The sequence below is a fragment of the Balaenoptera musculus genome, chromosome 3, assembly GCF_009873245.2.
Source record: "Balaenoptera musculus isolate JJ_BM4_2016_0621 chromosome 3, mBalMus1.pri.v3, whole genome shotgun sequence".
Taxonomy (NCBI): domain Eukaryota; kingdom Metazoa; phylum Chordata; class Mammalia; order Artiodactyla; family Balaenopteridae; genus Balaenoptera; species Balaenoptera musculus.
Genome location: NC_045787.1, coordinates 154,177,606 through 154,195,591, shown reverse-complemented (window position 1 = coordinate 154,195,591; position 17,986 = coordinate 154,177,606). Strand labels below are relative to the sequence as shown.

Here is a 17,986-nt window from a genome sequence, read left to right as displayed (position 1 = left end):
AAAATTGAAGAAAAAAATTATCTATCAAGCCATGAAACAACTGGAGGAGCCTTAAATTATTACTAAGTGAAAGAAGCCAATCTGAAAAGTCTATATACCGTATGATTCCAACCATATGACATTCTGGAAGAGGCAAAACTATGGAGATAGTTAAAAAGAAAAAGAAAAACAAAAATCCTTTCAGCGGTTGCCAGGGGTTAAGAGAGAGGGAGGGATGAATAGGTAGAGCACAGAGGATAGGAGAGTGGTGTGGAGCTGATGACGGGCCAGCGGTGGAGCCACGTTGGGGGGCGGGCGGGGGGGAGGAATGCGGATGGGAAGAGCTAAGGGAGAAGCCTCACTGCTAACAGCAGAACCCTACCAGCCCAAGAGAGCACAGAGCCTGCGCCCACCTTGGCTCCCTTCCCACCTCCATTCCTGCCTTGCCAGGTGAGCCAGTGAGGGGGTGGAGTGGGGTCAGCTGCTGACGTGGCAATGTAAGGTCGCAGTGCCCAGGACCCAGGCGGTTGGGCTTAAGGATTAGTTGAGTGGCCACGTTTACTGAGTCTGCAGAAGGTTAGTGTGTGTGTGTGTGGGAGCGGGGCAGGGTGGCAGTTCACTTTTGGAGATGTTCGGATTTTAGATGAAGTGTTCTGTGTTCAAGTAAGATCTAAGGGGTGGATGTCCAGTGTGCGGACACCGTTGTCTGGAGATGGGGAAAGCGAGGAGGGCTGGATTCACCGGCGTGTCTCCATCACCACGTCTGTGAGACTCGCTGAGAACTAAGAGGGTAGTGTCTGCTGTCCACGCGCTCCAGCTTGAGCTCCTCCCCCACCCCAGGAATGGTGCTGTGGTGGAACAAGTCGGAATCCTTGATACGTGCCCACAATCAGGTTTTCCCAGCAAACTACCTGGGCTTGTGTCCATGTCTGATGCAGCACTGACACAGTTAGTAGAAACGCACACACCCGCAAGAGTATGGAGCTGCCTCCACATTGAACTGGTTCAGAGGGCTCTAGTCCTAATGAAGTCTTTGCGGGCACACAGCCGGGACAGAGAAGGGCAGTTCTACCCTCCACCAAACACCAGGAAGTTGGCAGGGCCCTCACCCCCTCCCTCAAACAAAATAATGAAACAGAGAGCGCCTCATCCAGTTCTGCTTTTTATTGATGTGTGTGTGCATATGAAGGGAGTCCTGAAAGACTGAGAGGTGCGGTCCTGCAGGGCCAGGCGTTCAGCGCACCTGGGCCAGGTTGTGTTTTTTGTACAGCAGCGCCCGCCTCTTCTCGCGCTCTCTCACGAAGGCGCGCAGACTTGCGGTGGGGAAGGTCACGGCCGCAGGCTGGGAGCTGGCGGGGCCCTCCTCGGTCAGCCACGGGCACTGCAGGCACCTGGACGCGCTTGGGCGGCCCCTGGAGCGCGCGGGAGGGTGGCGTTAGCCGTGCTCCCGCCCACGGCGGGCAGGTCAGGTCATAGGGGGATGGGCCAGGCAGGGTAGGTGGGGGTGCCTACCAGGGCTGCGCGCACAGCGTGCTTCGGAGGAAGGCCACAGCGCCCCCGGACAGCCCCGCGTAGCAGCGGCTCAGCTGGATGAGCCCCTTGCGCAGGCCTTTCTGCAGGTCTCGCGTTCCCTCGCTGCTCACCGGGTACTCAGCGCTCAACCTGAGTGGGTGGGGGTCAAGTGACTGAGGTCACCCTCAATGGATGGGAGTCACAGGGGCCTTGGGTCACCCTCAGTGGACCCCAGGCCTGCCCTTCCAGCCAGCCCTCCCAGCCCACAGGGCACGTGGAGACTTACATAATGAAGGCTGTGACACCTATGGCCCAGATGTCGGTCTGCGCGACGGCACCCTGGCCCTCTAGGAGCTCCGGAGCTAGGGACGGCATGGGTGGGGGTCACAGGTGAGGGGCTGGGTGTTTGCAGTGGAGCAGGCAGGGAGACAGGGCTGGGGGAAGGGCTTGCTCCTGGCACACCCCTCCCCCAGATCAGGCTTGGTGTCTGCGCCCTGCGCACCCATGGTCTCCACGTAGTCCTTGAAACTCTCCAAGGGCAGGACCCTCTCCTGGGCGGAGCTCTGGGCGTTTCCAAAGTCGATGACCTTGAGCAGGTTGTACTCTGTGACAATCATGTTCTCGGACCTGAGGTCTAGATGCAGGATACCCTGGGCATGCAGGTACTGGGCAGCACTTAGCATCTGCCACAGATAGTCCTTCACCTCTGATTCTGAGTAGGAGGACCTGGGGGCAGAGGGCCAGTTAGGGGGCACGTGGGGAGGGGCACCCAGGCTTTGTCCACAGCCGAGGGGCCACGGGCAAGCACCAGACTTCCCTGCTGGGCTTAGGAGGGAAGGCCCAGCTCTGCTGAGCCACTCTGGTTGGCTGGCCAGTGCAGGTGGGGCCAGGAGGTGGGCCGGAGGTGGACCACAGTGCTGGCGGCGAGGTCCTGAGCCCGGAATCCAGGCCAGGCCCCGCCCTCTCACCTCTCGGCCAGACAAGGGAGCAGCTCAGGCCCAGAGCACAGCTCCAAGATGAGGACCAGGTGTCGGGGGCTGAGGTAGGCAGCTTGCAGCTGTGCCAGGTGGGGGTGGCGCAAGCCCTTGAGGGTCTCGTATTCCCGCAGCACGGCAGTCCTGTCCTCAGGGTGGCAGGGCACGATCTTGGCAGCCAGCACGCGTCCACTGGCCTTCTCCCGGCACTCCCGCACCACGCTGAAGCGGCCCCTAGGGAGGAAGCACGGGCCAGGCTGGTGAGGAGCCAGCCCGCCTGGTGGCCCAGGCCGGACCCCACTCTCCCTCCCAATCTCAGAGAAGCAAGCCCAGGGGAGAGGTCCAGGACGGGGTGGCAGATGCGCTGAGGCAAATGCAGGTGGAAGTGATCAGAGGGGAGAGAGGATGGGGCTGGGGTGGGAGCCTGAAGAGCTAGTGGGGCGGAGGAGGCCATGACGCTGCCACGCGCCCTCCCCAGAGGGCCCGCACCTTCGGATCTGTGTCTGGAAGGCGAAGGTCTGCATGCTGGGGAGGGGCTGGGCTGGCCCGGAGGCAACGCTCTCCTCTTCAGAGGCTGTGGGAAGGGGAAGCCGATGACTGGCGGAGGGAACCCCTGCAGCCCCATCTCCCCCAGCCTTTTCTCCCATCACCCCTTCCCAGGCAACCTGACAGGGGGGCCCTCTTTGAACCCCCGAACACTCTGACCTCTCATTCCTCAGGCCATTTGTGGGTGGGGGGCCTAGCAGGCAGAGCCAACCATCCCAAGTGAGTGTGTGACTCACTGAAGTGGCACGGCGCATTCCGTAGAGCCCTGCAGAGTGGCTCACCCAGGTGGCTGGGCCCTCCCAGGAGGACCTGCTCCGAGGGGCTGCTGTAGGGGCCCATGCCCGCCTTGCTGACACAGGCCGTCCGGAAGGTGTACACCCCGCCCCGAGAAAGCTTGCCAGTGAGGTAGCAGCAGTCAAAGATGTCCGAGGCCAGCGTGCTCCAGCTGCCGCCTGGGCCACACAGGAGTGGGTGAGAGGCAGCCCAAGGCCTCCCCACTCCATGTCAGGGTGGAGAGGCCTGCGCAGGCCACCCAGGGGCGCAGAGCAGCCAGGCGCTTCCCCACGATCCCCCCACAGCGACCCTGGGGTCCCCCGGGATGTGAGGATTCAGGAGTGGCCCCATACCTTCCAGGCTGCACTGCACGATATAGGTCACAGGGCCATACGACTCCACAGGCTTCCAGACCAGCAGCACCCCGTCCGCATACACCTCCCCGATGTCGGGGCGTGGGGAGGAAGAGGGGCGCTCTGCAGGGCCCACAGTCAGCAATCTGAGGCGGGCTCCCAGGAGCTCTCTAATGAAGCTCTGAGCCCCAGCCAGCCCTGCCTCATCCTCCTGCACCCTGCTGCCAGGCCCCTGAGCCCACCCTCACTTGGTCCAGTTCATTCAGAGGTCCTTTCCAATGCTGACTAGTAGGAGGGGCTCAGCGCCTCTCCTTTGAGGGGCCTCAGGAGGTGTCTGCTCTACCCAACCCCGCCAGCCTCCCCTCCCACTGGTGCCCGCCCAGGAACCCCATGGAATGGCCCTTGCTCACAGCCCGCCACCAATCCCAGGCTCTAGTCAGAGGGGCCTCTACTTTGCTGGGCTGTGGTGCAGGGCATGTGGGGGTTCGCCTCCTCTGGGGACCAGGTCAGAGGTCTGAGAGCTAGGCCTGCAGCCTCTGTCTTGGCTCCCCCAGAAACACACCCCAGCGCTGTGTTTTGAGAGCATGGTTTGACTATAATAGAGAAACAAAATGGGAAGCCGCCTCTTCCTGCATTTGCTGGAGAGACAGGGAGGGAGGTACCGTGGGAAATGCAAGGAGAGGAGCACCCAAAGAGGTGTCAGGGAGAGGGCCTGGCCAGCTCTGTCACCCTGCCTCCTGCGTCCCTCCCGGGAGTCCCGGTCTGCAGAGCCGGCTGCCGCCTTCTGTGACCCCTCCAGGCCCCGGTAGTGCCAGGATGTGGATGCCTGGGTGGCGAGCATCACATTCCTTGCGCCCTGCTCGGCCTACGCACCTGCCTTCCGGAGAATGGCTGTGGTGGCCGCCGTCCCCAGCGCGTTGCGCACACTGCACGTGTACACGCCCAGGTCCTCGGCAGTCACCACCAGGATGGTCAGAAGCTGGAAGTTCTTGAGCGTGGAGGAGATGAGGAGGCGGCTGCTGCTCTCAAGAAGAGCCCCATCTGCAGCAGGATAGAGTGGACCTCGAGAGAAGCTCCCAACAGGTGCCCTGCCTCGTGGTCACACCCAGGGCCCACACCCTGTCTGAGCCTCAGTTTCCCTCTGTACAATGAGAGTAATGCCCTAAAGGAGCACCCGCTGCCTCCCTGACCCTCAGCCTCAGGAGAGCTCTTTACCTTTACTCCACGTGGCCTGTGCAACTGGCTGGGCCGACACCTGGCAGGCCAGAGTCACAGATTGGCCCAGGACCACCATCTCATCCGAGAGCTCCCTTAGGAACGATGGTGCTGGGGAAGGGAGGTGAGGTGAGCTTTCAGAGGTGACCCTAAGCCTGAGAGCAAGGCCTGGACCCCGCCGTGGGGATACAGATGAGCCCCACCCCCAACCGGCTCATCTCCAACACCAGCGCCTACTCCAGGAAGGCTTCCAGGACTGCAGGGCCGTGACTGCTGGGGCGCCAGAGTCCCCCCTGTGTACTCAAGCCCCCATGGATGTGAGCTTCCCTCCACCCTGCACGGTCTTGGCAGGGTTCCCTTTCCCCACAGTAAGGTCCCTTGGGCTGCAGTGGGGGCCCAGCCCCTGGGCAGTGTACCCACCTTGGTCCCTGCTCTTCAGGCCTGATAGGCGGAAGGAAGCTAGGCCTGCCTTCTTCCTGGGGGGGCCTTCCTTCTCCAGACCTGCAGTAAGGAAGTGGCCATGAGAGGTCACACGTTAGGGGCCTGGCTCCTCTGGGAGCATGGGAGGAAGGCTCTGGGGCCACTTGTGGCCAACTGTGGGATTCCCATGTGGCAGAAAAGCCCAGATCCCAGGGGGTCTTATTGAAAACGAGCTACAACTGCTGCAGAGGGCACCACCCTCCCTACCCCATCAGCATCAGCCCATCCTAGGCAGGGCCACCACGGGCAGGTAAGGGCAGCAGCTCAAGGGGCCACAGGTGCCTGGGGAGGCCTGGCTGAGGGCTCTGGGGTCAGGGAGGGCCCAGGGGTCAGGGATCAGGGAGGGCTGGTCTGGTTCCTACTTCCGCAGGGGTATAACTGCAGTTGAATTACAACTGGGCCTCACATGCACGTGGGGAGGGATCGAAGCTGCAAAGGTGACCTTGAAAACAAGCCACTGTGTCCCGGGAGGTGTGGGCAGCACCGGGACAGGGGAGGGGAGCATAAGATGGAGGGCTTCCTGCATCACTCAGGTGAGCTCCTGAGCTGTCCTTTTGGACAAGGAGCCCCAAGGTGCAGAGTGGGGAACAGGGATGTGCCCTGTCCTGGGGCAGGGTCGGGGTAGTAACCTGCAGGCCTGCTCCTCAGGAGGCGGGAGATATGGGCCACCGAGGCCCTCACTCTCCGGCGTAGCCCCAGCTCTGTGGGCTCCTCCAGCAGTGACTGCCTCCCGGGGAAGTGGAAGAGACTGCTGGAAGGGGGTGACCACTTGCGCTTGCTGCCACCAGCAGCCTCCCCGAGCAGGGCCTGCATGTCCTCTGGCTCCTCTGTGATCTCCAGGCTTTCTGGCGGGCCCAGAATACCCGGCCAGGGCCATGTGGCCTCTGGGAGCTCAGCCAGCTCCTCCCCAGCCTCAGACTCGGGGGAGGGTGGCAGCTCTGGCTCCACAGGCCTGGGGACCTTCTTGAAGGTCATGAACTCAAACGGGAGGTATTTGATGTCGTACAGGTCAGACAAATTGAGGTAGGCAGGATCCACCTCCGAGATGTCCAGAGACACAGTGTCAGCCGCTTCCAGGTCCCTGGACAGGTCCCGGATCTGTACGAGCGACACCTGAGAGCCCCCACTTAAGTCTTCCCATGAGCTCACCTCCTGGGAGGCCCTCGGGAGGGCCCTGCCACCCTCAGGTAGAGGCACTGTGCTGGCCTGGGGTGGTGGGCTCTCGGCCCCTGCCTCCTCCTCCTCCTCCTCCGAGGACTGAGAGGCGGCCCAGGACATTCTGGCCCACAGGGGGCCCTGACCCAGCATGCCACCGGCATCCCCACCAAAGGCAAAGGTACCGTAGCCCACCACCCCCGCGTAGCCCCCAGGGCATCCCAGGGAGAACTTCCGTGTGGTCGCCAGCTCCTGAGGCCGCTGTGGGCTGGGCGAAGACTGGGACGGGCCCTCTGTCTCCCGGGACAGGCCTTCAGTGTCCAAGGAGGGGCTGGGCTCCAAGCCCATATGGGAGGCTGGCTCTGGGGGTTTGGGTGGATCGGGCCTCCCGGCAAGAGGGATGTCCTTCAGCCCTCTCTCAGAGTCTGCCTGGGGGCTTGCTTGGGCTGGGGAGAGGGAGGCCTGTGGCTTTCCTGAGAAGAAAGGGCTCGGGGATGTCAAGAGGGGCTCTGTGCAGTGCCCTGGCGGGAAGGAGCCAGGAGGTTGTGGTGCCAAAGCAGCAGGGGTGCCACAGTCCTGGGGGGCAGGACTCCTCTGGGGTTGAAAGAAAGGGGCAGCCTGCCCTCCACAGCTGTCCTGGAATGACCCCTCTTGCTGAGGGGAGCACCCATCACCACCGGTGGACGGAAGTAGTCTCAGCCCCTGCAGGGACCCCTCTGGGTGCTCCTCCTCCCTGGCACGTGCATCCCCTCCAGGCATGCTCTCTCCGTGGGCCCCCTGAGGGCTCGAGGGGCCCAGAGCAGAACACTGCCCCTCGCTGCAGGCCTTGGCAGAGGGGCTGGCCGTGTTCAGCCGGTCAAGGTCCAGGGAGCGGCTGAAGCGAGAGGCCCCATGGGCGCTTGCACTGGGCATCTGCAGGGCGGCCTCTAGGGAGGGTGCTTCGGCCACCAGGGTGGCCTGCTCCTCCCTGGCAGCCTGCTCCTCCAGCGCACGGTGCTCCAGCAGTGGCTCTCGAAGGCCGGGCAGGACGCCCGAGAAGTAGCCACCCTTGAGAAGGTGCCGCCGCCGGGCGGGGTGCCGTCTGCCGCCCGCGGACACGCCCCCCAGCTCTGGGCCCTCGCCCACCTGCTGGTAGAACAGGCTTCGGATGACACTCTGCCGGGGCACACAGCCCAGGGCAGCTGGGGGCTGTGCACCCTGGGGCGACGCAGGCAGAGGCGAGGCTGCGGCGGGTGGGCAGGCCTCGGCCTCCTCAGGCAGGCTGGCGGAAGGCCGCAGGAAGCCCCGGGGGTGCAGCAGCGGGGAGTGGGTCACCGGGGAGGGGGGCAGCGACTTGGCCCGGGCAAACGGTGCCAGCTCGTTGTCGGAGGAGGAGGAGCTGCTGGAGGAGGCACCGGCATCACCACGCAGGTGCCGGGCCACCCCGAGGGACGGGCTGTCGGGCGGGCCCTGGAGCAGCTCCGGGATGGAACGCATCACCAGGATGGACTTGTAGCTCATCAGGGAGCGCTGGGGGTGTGGAGGACAGGGGGTCGTCAGCTGGCTGCCCGCCGCCTTCCCAGCTCTCGGTGGGCCCAGAGGGGTGCTCAGGAAATGGTGGGCATTACAAGACGTGGGCCCAGGGCTCTGCCAGTTTGTCCCCATCTTGGCAGGGATGTTGCATGTTGCCCCACCTCACCCCGGTAGCAAAGACCTGAAATGAAGGATGCCCAGCCCCACTTCCCTGCTCTCCCAGACCCAGAAGGGGCACGCACAGCCTCATTCCCCTCTCTGGCCTCCCACCCCCTCCGCACCCCACCCCCTCACCCCCTCCACAGGGCAGCACAGCTCACCTGCCAGCGGCTGCGGGCCAGGAGGAACTTCAGCTGCTTGGTGTTGATGAAGTGGGCCTCCTCCGCAGGCACAGACTTCTGGGGGAGCCCAGGCGAGAGAGGCACGTTGTGGGGAGACCCTGGTGCACCCTGTGGCCCAGGCAGGCCCCCATTCTTCTTGGCCTCAGTTTCCCTCCCCATGAGCCAGGCCAGCCTGCATTCAGCCTACTCACCAGGAACCAAGGGTGGGCAAGGCACTTGGCGGCACTGGGCCGGGCCCTGTGGGGAGAGGAAGGCCGGGATCAGTCCGAGTGGTCACTGGGGCAAGCATGAGGACCTCAGGCAGAGGGAAGGGCGTGTGTACTCACTCCATGGCCTTCTTCAGAGCAGCCTTGATGAAGTCCTGGGCATCCTCAGTGAGGTGGGTGGCCATGGGGCTACTCCAGGACACCCGCCCTTCCAGGACATTCAGAAGGGTTGCTCGGTCACTCTCGCCAGCAAATGGGGACGAGCAGGTCAGGCTGAAAGCAGAGACGTGACTAGCCTTCAGTCGTGACCTGAATTTCTGGGTCCATGGGAGGCAGGTTGCCAGGACAGGGAGTGCTGGGTCTCATGGGGATGGTGGTGGCTGGGGGCTCCCAGCCCTGACTGGAGATGCCTCTTAACACCACTGTCATCCAGCCCTGAGAATCCCAGCATATGTCTCAGATTTGCCCAGAGATCCAGGCTCAACTTGGAGCTGGGATCCAGGCTAAGCCTGGAGTGGGTATCTGGTCCCAGGCTGGGGTGAGGATCCAGGCTTGGTCTGGGAAAGGGATCAAGGGTCAGCCTGGGGTAGGGATCCAGGCTCAGCCTGGGGCAGAGATCAAGGGTCAGTCTGGAGGGGGCACCTGGCCTTAGCCAGGGGTGGAAGGATCAGGGCTCCACCTGTAGGGGAAATCCAGGCTCAGTCTATACCACCAGCATCCTCAGGGCAGCAATAACTGTTGTAAGGGGGCTCTGGACAAATTGCCCATACCCTTTAGGGAAACAGCTCAGTGCTCTGCCCCGTGACCCAGCAGAGCTCCTCTGTGACAGGGTGTGTGTGAAAAGCTCTTGGCAGAAACCCCTTATCAGAGTTGGCTGACTGCATGTTCCCAAGATAGTTGCCCCTTAGGTCTCGGGTCTCTGGTCTGAGGAGCAACCAGCAGTTCAACAGCTTCCCGTGGGCCTGCTGAGGAGGGGTCTGGGCTGGCTTTGGAGGAGACAGCTGACAGGAGCAAGGGTCTGCTCACCTGAGGTAGGAGATGACCCCCATCGCCCTGCAGGAAAAAAACCACAGCCGTGAGTCACCCCAGACCTGGCCTGGCGGGGAGGAGGAGGAGGCAGAGAGCGGGTGCCCCCCTACTCACCAGATGTCGGAGGTCTCGCTCACAGGGGTCTGCTCGATGATCTCAGGGGCCACAAACTCAGGGGAGCCGTACTTGCTGTACTGCGGCTCTGCCGGGGTGATTTTTTGGGCAAAGCCAAAATCGCAGATTTTAATGTCTTCCCGCGCAGGATGCACCATCAGGATGTTGGGGGGCTGTCAGGCAGAGTCGGGAGTGGGTGAGGCCGTACCCTAAGGAAGTGACTCCCAGGGCTGCTGGGCCTGGGGAGGACACTCAAGGGTCTTTGAGGGGCTGCCCCACAATGATGGTGAGGCCAGCATGGGGTAGTGGGCAGCCCCGGGGACAGGTTTCAGTACCATTTGGGGACAGCTTCTGCTCCATCAGACCTGCACCCCACCTGCAGGGGCTGTCATAACGTAGTGAGCTCCCTGTCCCCAGAGGCGAGGAAATCCTGACAGGGAATTTGGACGTGTTGGGCCTGCACCCTCTCAGCCTATAGGCTCCAGGCTCCCACCTGCCCCTCACTGGGCTCTGGGGGCACCAGGGAGCCGCATACCTTTACGTCCAGGTGGAGGATGCCTTGGCCGTGCAGGTAGTGCAGCCCCTCCACCAGCTGCTGGATGTAGACCTTGACCTGCAGCAAAGGCTGGTGCTCAGGTGAGACAGCCAGCCTCGAGAACCCCCTCTACTTACTTCCCTGCCTGCTCCCACCTACACTGCCTCCAACTCCCTCCAGACCTGAGCCTGGGACGGTGGTCCCGCAGGGCAGGTTACATGCAAAGCCTCACAGACCCCTGTAGCTGGGGGATTCCTCTGAGCCCCAAGGCGGGGCAGGTTTGGATGTGTGGAGCAGCCTGTGCAAAGCAAGAGGGGACTGGGAGAGCAGGCGAGGCCTGGTCAGCTAGTTCAGTGCAGTCTGGGATGGGGAAGAAGCGAGCCCAGGGCACGGGAGGGCTCTGAAAGCCCGACAGGAGCTGCAACACCCTGTGAGGCCCTGGAATACCCTAGAAGGTGTCTGAGGTGGGGAGTACTATGCTGGGGAGCTGGTCTGCGGGACAGGTGGACAGGGGAGGGGAAGCAGGAGGCCTGGCCGGGCATGCACGCTGCCCTGAAGCTGGGTGGGCGGCCCAGGCGGCACAGTCACCTCGGCCTCTGTCACCACACTCTTCCTGAACAGGCGGTCCAGCAGTTCCTCCGACGAGCACCTGGGACTCTGTCAAGGAAAGCTCTAGGGTCTGGAACCCTCATAGCCTCACACCACCTGGGGGGAGTCTTATCGCGGGGCGGGGGTGGGGTGGCTATTCTAGGGAGTCTGGTGCTTGCAGTTGAGGAGGATGGGAGGGACAAGATGCCCCAAGTAGAGGGGCTGAGGCCAGTGGGCAGCAGCAGAGTGGGAGCGGAGGTATCCTCTCCCCTCTGCACAGAGCCCACGTGTCCCCCCCTCCCCCTGCAGGGGACGCTGACTGGGGAGGTGGGGGTGTGGTGAGCACACACGACATTCAGAGACCCTCAGCGGCGCCACGAGTGGCAGATGGAGCCGGTAGGGTGTGTGCCCCTCCTTGGAGCATGGGTAGGCATCCAAAGAAGCGTCAGCGCTTGGGGCCTGCAGAAGCCAGGTAAGAAGTCCAAACTTCCTGCTGGAAAGGCAACGTGGAGAGCAGGAGGAGCCCACAGGGGCACGTCTTGGACCTTCTGGAGGCAGCCCTGCCCAAATTCCTGGCCCAAAGGCCTAGGAGCTATGAGGTCTGTGCAGTGTGTTCAGGGGCGGGGAGGGGGTTAGTCACAAAGCATCGAAACGCCAGCGTTACGGGCTGCCCCCATGAGGCAGGCGGGGCTGGGATCACCAAAACCACAGGCCCCACGCAGCCCTCCGGACCTCTGTGTGTCTGGGGCACATCCCCCTCCCCCCGCCACCTTGCACCCTTGGGGTGAGACGGGATACAGCTCCAGGATGAGGATCAGGGTCTTTCGGGTCTCAAACTGGTCCAGCAGTGCAGTGACCAGTGGGTGGCTCAGCCCTGCTAGGATGTCCCGCTCCCGATAAGCCTGGACACGTGTCCTGCTCCGCAGGGGAATGAACTTGGCGGCGCAGGACATCTGGTTGCCCTTGTGCTGCACCCTCTTCACGAAGCCGAACACACCCCTGGGAGGAGGGGACAGCGCGTTGGGGGTGGGGTTCCTGGGGCACGGGGTTTGGAAGGGGGCAAAGCTCCTGAGAAGGGAAGTTCCGGGAGAGCAGGGGCTGGGGAGGTGGGTACTGGAGGGGGCGGAATTCCCGGCAGGTGTGGGGCAGCAGGTACTCTGCGGGCGGGGGCTCCGGAAAGAGGTAGGGTTCGCAGGACGCAGGGGCTCCAGAAGGTGAGGGCTGGAGGAGGCAGGTACTCGGTGGAGGCGGGGTTCCAGGGGGGAGGTTGGGTTTCTGCTAGTGCTGAAGTGGGGATTGTAGGGGTGCAGTGGCGGGGAGGGCTGGGAGCTCCTGGACGGAAACTCTGGGGTAGGAACTCCAGGAGGCTGAGGATGAGGGTCTTAGGGGGTGGGGGTCCAGCGGGTGAGGCTCCTGGGGCTGGGATGGGGGGTGGGGAATACCTTCCAATTTCCTCCTTGACCTCGTAGAAGGAGTGCAGTTTCCTCCTAGAGCTTTGCTCACTGTCGCCTGTAGCCAGGGAGGGGGAAGCTGTAGGTGAGAGCAAAGATGACCACCCCGTCCCTCTGTCCCCCAACTTTATAGTGCCCGAGCCTGTGGGAGCTCACAGGACCCCCATCCCCACAGCCCCACATGCCTGCATGGAGCCAGGACAGGCCTGGGAAGGGGTCCCCCACTCACCCCCGTGGACCAGCAGCTCTGCCTTGCATAGCACCTGGCCACCAGCGTTGTGGGCCAGGCACGTGTAGACCCCAGCGTCATGCTGGGCCACATCCCTTAGTACCAGGGAGTATGTGGTCCCTTCCTGCTGCTGGCTGAGCCGGGGGCCATCCACCAACTGGGCACCGTCCTGGAGACACAGGAGGGCAGGGAGGCCATCAGCCCACCATGGGTGACCCCAGCACCACGGCCCAGCATGACCTTCAGAGAGTGCTGTGTCCAGTCCAGTGGGGTTTCACACACTACCCCTCTCGCAGGCAGGCCCCCACCCCACGCCTGTCCCTACCTTATACCAGGTCACTGTGGGCTGCGGGTTGCCCTCAATGACAGCCTGGAATTGCGCCACGCCGCCCCTCTGGGCCTGCACATCCTCAATGGTGACCTGCATGGATGGGGGCCCTGGGGGTAGGGGAGGGAGCCGTTGGGAAGGAGCCTGGCTCTGTCCCACCACAGCCTGTCCTGTGTTGAAATCTTTGATCCCCGGCCTACATTCACAGAGACCCAGACCCAGGTGGGCTGGCAGTAACCCCAGGTGTGCCCTGGTACCCTAGGTGGGCAGAGAAGCCCCGAGATATACCCCAGGGTGAAAGAGCCCACCTGCCTCCCAAGTGAAGGTGACCCCATCCTGACTCCCCCCACGCCCCTGATGGTCCGGAAGTGCTTCCTTCAGTCTAACCCCTGTCTCTCCTGCTTCAACCTCGGCTCTCTGAGGGCAGGCCGCACAGAATATGCTAACTCTGAGTGGGGAAAAGGTCACTGCTGCCGGCATCTCCCCTCCCAGTGATGCCTTCTAAGGGGACGCAGGGAGAGCGGCAGCAGGGGCCCTGGCCACAGTAAGGCTGGGACATGCCAGGTGGCTTTGCAGGCCCCTCCATGCAAATGTCTCCCCTTGCCCAGGGCATGGCGGGCACACGTGTAAACTGCCGGGCCCCCACCTACTTGTGGCACACATGTCGCTGGCCTGGTACACATATGTCCTGTGCTTCGTCTCTGTGAACACGTGGCTGTGGATGTCCCAGAGCTCTGTTGCACCTGCCCTGGGGCAGGCAGCGCCCTCCATCCTGGGGCCATGGAGTGGAGTTAGCTGTCTGCCCCACCCTTCCACTTTTGGGGTATGGGAGGCAGAGCTTCAAGATAAGATGGGGGTTGCAGCAGACTCTTTGGGAGGGGATGTACAGGCAGGGGCCCCAGCCCTGGGTGAGAAGGGAGCTCCCCCAACTTCCCTTGCCCCAGGGGTGGCCTCTCCTCCCTGGCCCACCCTTGGGCTTAGGGTGGGTCTGGTATGGAGACTGCAGGGGTGCTGTGATTCCACCCCTTACTCTCCTGTCCCCGTGCCCGACCCTGCCCCCAGGATGTCCCCTCATTCCCCAGCCAGCTGGGGAAGTTACCGGATGGGCACCATGCGTTCCTGGACCTCAGCGTGTGCCCGAGAGTTCTGCTCCAGGCCCTCGTGGGAGGGAGGTTGCGGCACCTTCCGGGGCTCGCCTGGTGGGAGGCAAGGGGCCCAGTGAGATGGAGCCTGGGATAGGGCTGGAGACAATCCCTCATGACTTGCCTCTGCATCTACCTCCAGGGCCCAGAGGAGGGGAGGACAGGCAGAGCAGGGGCTCCAAGAGCACAGGGTCCGTGACCGCAAACCTAGAGCTCCAGCCGTGCAAGTGCACTTCAGCCCCCTGGGCTGGGGGGGAGGGGCCCCATAGCACATTCCCAGGGGTCTGGTCTGCCTGGGGCACTGCTCACTTACTGTTCCTTCCTATTCCCCTCCTCCTCCCTTTCTTCACCCTCTTCCTCTTCCTCCTTCTCCTCCTCCTCCCCCTCCCATTCCCCTCCTCTCCCCCCTCCCCTTCTCTCCCTCTTTCCCCTCCTCCTTCTCCTCACTCTCCTTCTCCCCACAACCTTCCCCTCCCCCTCTCACTCTCTCTGTCCCCTCTCCTCCTCTTCCTCTTCCTCCTCACCCTCCCAGGAGCACAGGGTACCCAAGCTGTCCCCTGAGGGCTGACCACAGGAGGCCTCTGGCTCCTGGGACAGACATGCTCAGGGTGGGAAGGACCTCCCAGAACCCATCCCCCCCTCTAGTTTCACAGGCTGAGTGAGGGGTGGGCCTCGTCCAGCGTCCCCAACATGTGGAGCCATCAGAATGTTGGGGGTCCCTAGGCTCTGCTAGTTCACCCCCATGGGATGGGCACCCAAATTAACCAAGGTTGGTGTCAGAACGGAGGGGAGGTTAGGGGTGGTGGGGTTGGTCCTGGGAGCAGGTAGTACTTTGCCTTCAGCCTGCTGCCAGGCCTCACCGGGTGCATCCCCAGCCTCCACTCCTGGGGGATTCTGGCCGGCCTCCTGGAGTCCAGGTGGCCCCCCAGGTCTGGGGCCGGGGCTGGTATGTTCCCCTGTGGTGGGTCCCGGAGCCTCAGGGCACATCACTGTCCTCTGGATGGATGTGCTCTCCTGGTCCACTTGCCCCAGGGCATCTGGGGGTGGGATGGCAGCATCTGTAGGAGAGGCAGGTCCACGCATAGGAGTAAGGGTTGGCCTGAGCCCAGGGAGTGTGATACTGCCCAGATGAGCCAACCCCAGGCCACCCTTCCCACCTCCCTGCTCCAGCCACCCATTGGGTGCAGGAAGGGCCGAAGGTGGAGGGCCCTGAGAGAAGAAGGGATCCAGAGACTGTGCCAGGGGAGATGGCACTCTAGGCGGCAAGCTCAGGACTGGTCCACCCGCAGGGTGTTACACAGATGCCCTCACAAGAATGTCAGTTCCTATAGGGGCAGCTGGGCCTGGACTCCCACCCATCACTTTGGGTGGCCCCTCAGCCTCAGCTCGTCTCATCCCTTCATCCTGAGGCTGGCCTTGCCCTGTAGCCCACTCTGGATCCTAGGGTACTGGGTCACCCAGGCTCAAGGGGACCCAGCCCCACAGTCTAGGGAAGCTAAGGACAGCCAGATGCCAAATTAGGAGCCATGAACTCCTCAGAGGGTAGGCTGCATTCCTGCCCTCCCAGGGCAGCCCCTGTCCTCCACCCAGCAGCTTTCTCCCTTCCACCTGCAGCCTGGCCTGACCCAGACCACTACACTCTCACCTGGTCCCTGCCCCGGGAACCTTCAGACCCTCCTGTGTCTCGGCTTCCTGCCCTCAGCCTTCAGTGCAGCTCCCTCCTCCACCTGGCTGCCAGCCCCTATGTGGCCATTCAGAGATGCCCACCACTCCATTTCTAGAAGGTCCCCCTTTATGAAGCTCTCCCCTGCCCCAGAGCCTCCCTCCTGTTGATCTTCTGTATCCTAGGGCCCATCAGGCTGAAGAGGCAACTGGGCAGGCTGCCATCTGTTTGCCCTCTATGGCGTTGGGGCAACCATCCTGTCTTCCCCACTCCAAGGAGGTCATCAGGACCCCTGACACATCACACCCCCATGTCTGTTCTGACAACGGACCCAGCTGCACGGGAGGCCCCCAGCAGGAGCAACCACTATGCGCTGCCCCAGCCACACTGTGTGCACCTGTCTGTCACCAGCCCCTCAGCCCACGTGAGCAAGCTGGACAGGTGAACTATCACGTCTCAACCCAGGATCCCCAGGACTAGCCAGGACCCACAGGTCGATGCTGAGCGTCCACCCAGGGCTGTCAATGGAAAGGACCTGGGCTGTCCACTGGTTGGTCTCCAGGGCCAGGCCAGGAGGGCCCCCCCGTCCCGAGTCATCGGAGTCACCAGGTGGAGAAGCAAAAAAGAGCAGAGCAAAGGCAGTGCAAGGAACCAGTTTATTAGCATCATCAGGGTCGACTGACAGGGGCTGCTTCCCACTCAGAGACCCTGGTCCACCCTGTAGAAAAGGCCTAGGAGGGTCTGTAGAGCTGGGCCCCACACAGGCCTCCTGGAGGCCAAGAAAAAACATTCACGCGTAAGATGTGGCTTGGGGGAAGCCCCCTATCGAGAGGGAGGCTGGAACCCCCAGCCTGGGTGAGAGGCAGGGCTGTGCCAGGCCTGGCCACTGGGACGGGGGCCTAAGCTGGGGCAGACAGGGCCCATGTGGCAGCCACTGCCTCATGAACGGAGCAGGAAAGATGCCCAAGTGCCTTCCCTGTGTCTGGAGCCCCCGAACCCAGAGCTGCAGTCTGCGAGTCACTCCGGCCAGTGCTCTCAGAGCAGCTTCGGTACACTCTGAGATCACAGATGCGTGCAATGTCCTCAGCTGAAGACCAAGTCCTGTGAGGTAGGAAGCACCCAGGGAGGAAGGGGAGGGAGGTGTCCTGAGTTGCTGGAGAGGCAGGGCAGGGTCAGAGCACACGTGTCCAAGGGGTGCCAGCTTTGGGACTCTCTCCTGAGTTGAAAACCCAGGGCAGCTGTGAGGTGAGTTGATGCTGGTGCCAGGCAGGGTCCTAGGCCCCAAAGCCACTTGCCTCTTTCTGCTGCCCCATGCAACCACGGCAGCTTAGTCAGGGGTGTCCCAGCCCCAAGAGTCTCTCATCTCAACCCTAGCCACCCAGCTCCTGAGGGTCTTGGCCTCAGCCCTGGGAGGGGCTAGGGTCCATGTCCCCATCCGGGCAAATGTGCAGGGTGACAGTCTCCCCCACTGTCCCAAAGCTGACCGTCTGGGTGGAAACCTCCGTTTTGAAGCTGCTCTGGCCACTGTCCACAGAGTGCTGAACCTGAGTGCAGAAGGACGGCTTCCGGGACATGGTACCTCCAGCCCGGGCCTCCTGAAAGCAGAAGGAGACGCCCCTGGGGCCAAGGTCCTGCGACCCTGATGGAAACGCCTCCCGGGAGCTGGGCACGTGGGTGAAGAAGCCAGGGGAGGTTTGGGAACCTGGCGGGAGCCCCACATTGAGCAGGACGGGCTGCCCCACGGTGGGCTCGCTGATCTCTCTCTGAAGCACTGAGATTTCGCAGGGCGGGTCACCAGAAGCACCGGGCATGGGGCCGCTGCAGCCAAAGGTCTCCCCTTCCTGGGGCACATAATCCTCCAGGTCAGCCAGTGTGAGCGCACGGCCGTTGTGTGTGAGGATCTTGGGGTCCCGGCCCTGAAGACCATCGGCACTCAGGGGCTCTTCTGTCTGGTAGGTACCTCTTTCCTCCGTCTCCTCCAGGGGGGCCTCCTCTTCAGCAGCCCAGGGAGGGCACAGCTCAGGGGTCTCTGGCCCCGTTTCCACATGGAAGACTAGGGGCTTGCCAACACTGACCATTGCTGGGGGCTCCTGGGTCAACAGCTTGTTGTTGGAGTTGTTTGTATTGGGGTCTTCTCCAGGCATCCTGCCAGGCAGTGTGGAGAGAAGCCCCTCCGAGCTGCCAGGCGTCTCTGTGGCCAGAGACGCGCCCGTTGAGCCAGTCTTCTTCACCCGAACTTCAATGGTCTCCTCGACCTCCACCCATTTGGGCTGGGGCCCAGTGCCCCCAGGCAGGGCTGACACGTGGGCCTCGGGCTCCGTCACGTACAGAGTGGGCACAGTGGGCCTCCAGCCTGGCTCT

At 62.9% G+C, this 17,986-nt stretch overlaps 1 protein-coding gene across 1 annotated transcript in view; it reads right to left on the bottom strand.

Annotated features, from left to right (window-relative positions):
- Nucleotides 1–1,128: 1,128 nt before the first annotated feature.
- Nucleotides 1,129–17,986, bottom strand: part of LOC118892570 (obscurin-like) — a gene marked incomplete at its 5' end in the record, with an annotated part of 122,302 nt that continues 105,444 nt past the window's right edge. Inside the window, 26 exons of the mRNA XM_036847318.1 lie at nucleotides 1,129–1,391; nucleotides 1,492–1,641; nucleotides 1,778–1,853; nucleotides 1,994–2,217; nucleotides 2,460–2,699; nucleotides 2,955–3,039; nucleotides 3,248–3,463; nucleotides 3,638–3,760; nucleotides 4,511–4,678; nucleotides 4,853–4,963; nucleotides 5,273–5,353; nucleotides 5,962–7,996; nucleotides 8,320–8,397; nucleotides 8,532–8,577; nucleotides 8,667–8,819; nucleotides 9,573–9,599; nucleotides 9,690–9,862; nucleotides 10,225–10,302; nucleotides 10,813–10,873; nucleotides 11,611–11,811; nucleotides 12,255–12,321; nucleotides 12,493–12,661; nucleotides 12,818–12,930; nucleotides 13,471–13,592; nucleotides 13,920–14,016; nucleotides 14,823–15,020. Coding sequence (XP_036703213.1) covers nucleotides 1,214–1,391; nucleotides 1,492–1,641; nucleotides 1,778–1,853; nucleotides 1,994–2,217; nucleotides 2,460–2,699; nucleotides 2,955–3,039; nucleotides 3,248–3,463; nucleotides 3,638–3,760; nucleotides 4,511–4,678; nucleotides 4,853–4,963; nucleotides 5,273–5,353; nucleotides 5,962–7,996; nucleotides 8,320–8,397; nucleotides 8,532–8,577; nucleotides 8,667–8,819; nucleotides 9,573–9,599; nucleotides 9,690–9,862; nucleotides 10,225–10,302; nucleotides 10,813–10,873; nucleotides 11,611–11,811; nucleotides 12,255–12,321; nucleotides 12,493–12,661; nucleotides 12,818–12,930; nucleotides 13,471–13,592; nucleotides 13,920–14,016; nucleotides 14,823–15,020 — 5,270 coding nt within the window. The remainder of the gene's footprint in view (nucleotides 1,392–1,491; nucleotides 1,642–1,777; nucleotides 1,854–1,993; nucleotides 2,218–2,459; nucleotides 2,700–2,954; nucleotides 3,040–3,247; nucleotides 3,464–3,637; nucleotides 3,761–4,510; nucleotides 4,679–4,852; nucleotides 4,964–5,272; nucleotides 5,354–5,961; nucleotides 7,997–8,319; nucleotides 8,398–8,531; nucleotides 8,578–8,666; nucleotides 8,820–9,572; nucleotides 9,600–9,689; nucleotides 9,863–10,224; nucleotides 10,303–10,812; nucleotides 10,874–11,610; nucleotides 11,812–12,254; nucleotides 12,322–12,492; nucleotides 12,662–12,817; nucleotides 12,931–13,470; nucleotides 13,593–13,919; nucleotides 14,017–14,822; nucleotides 15,021–17,986) is intronic.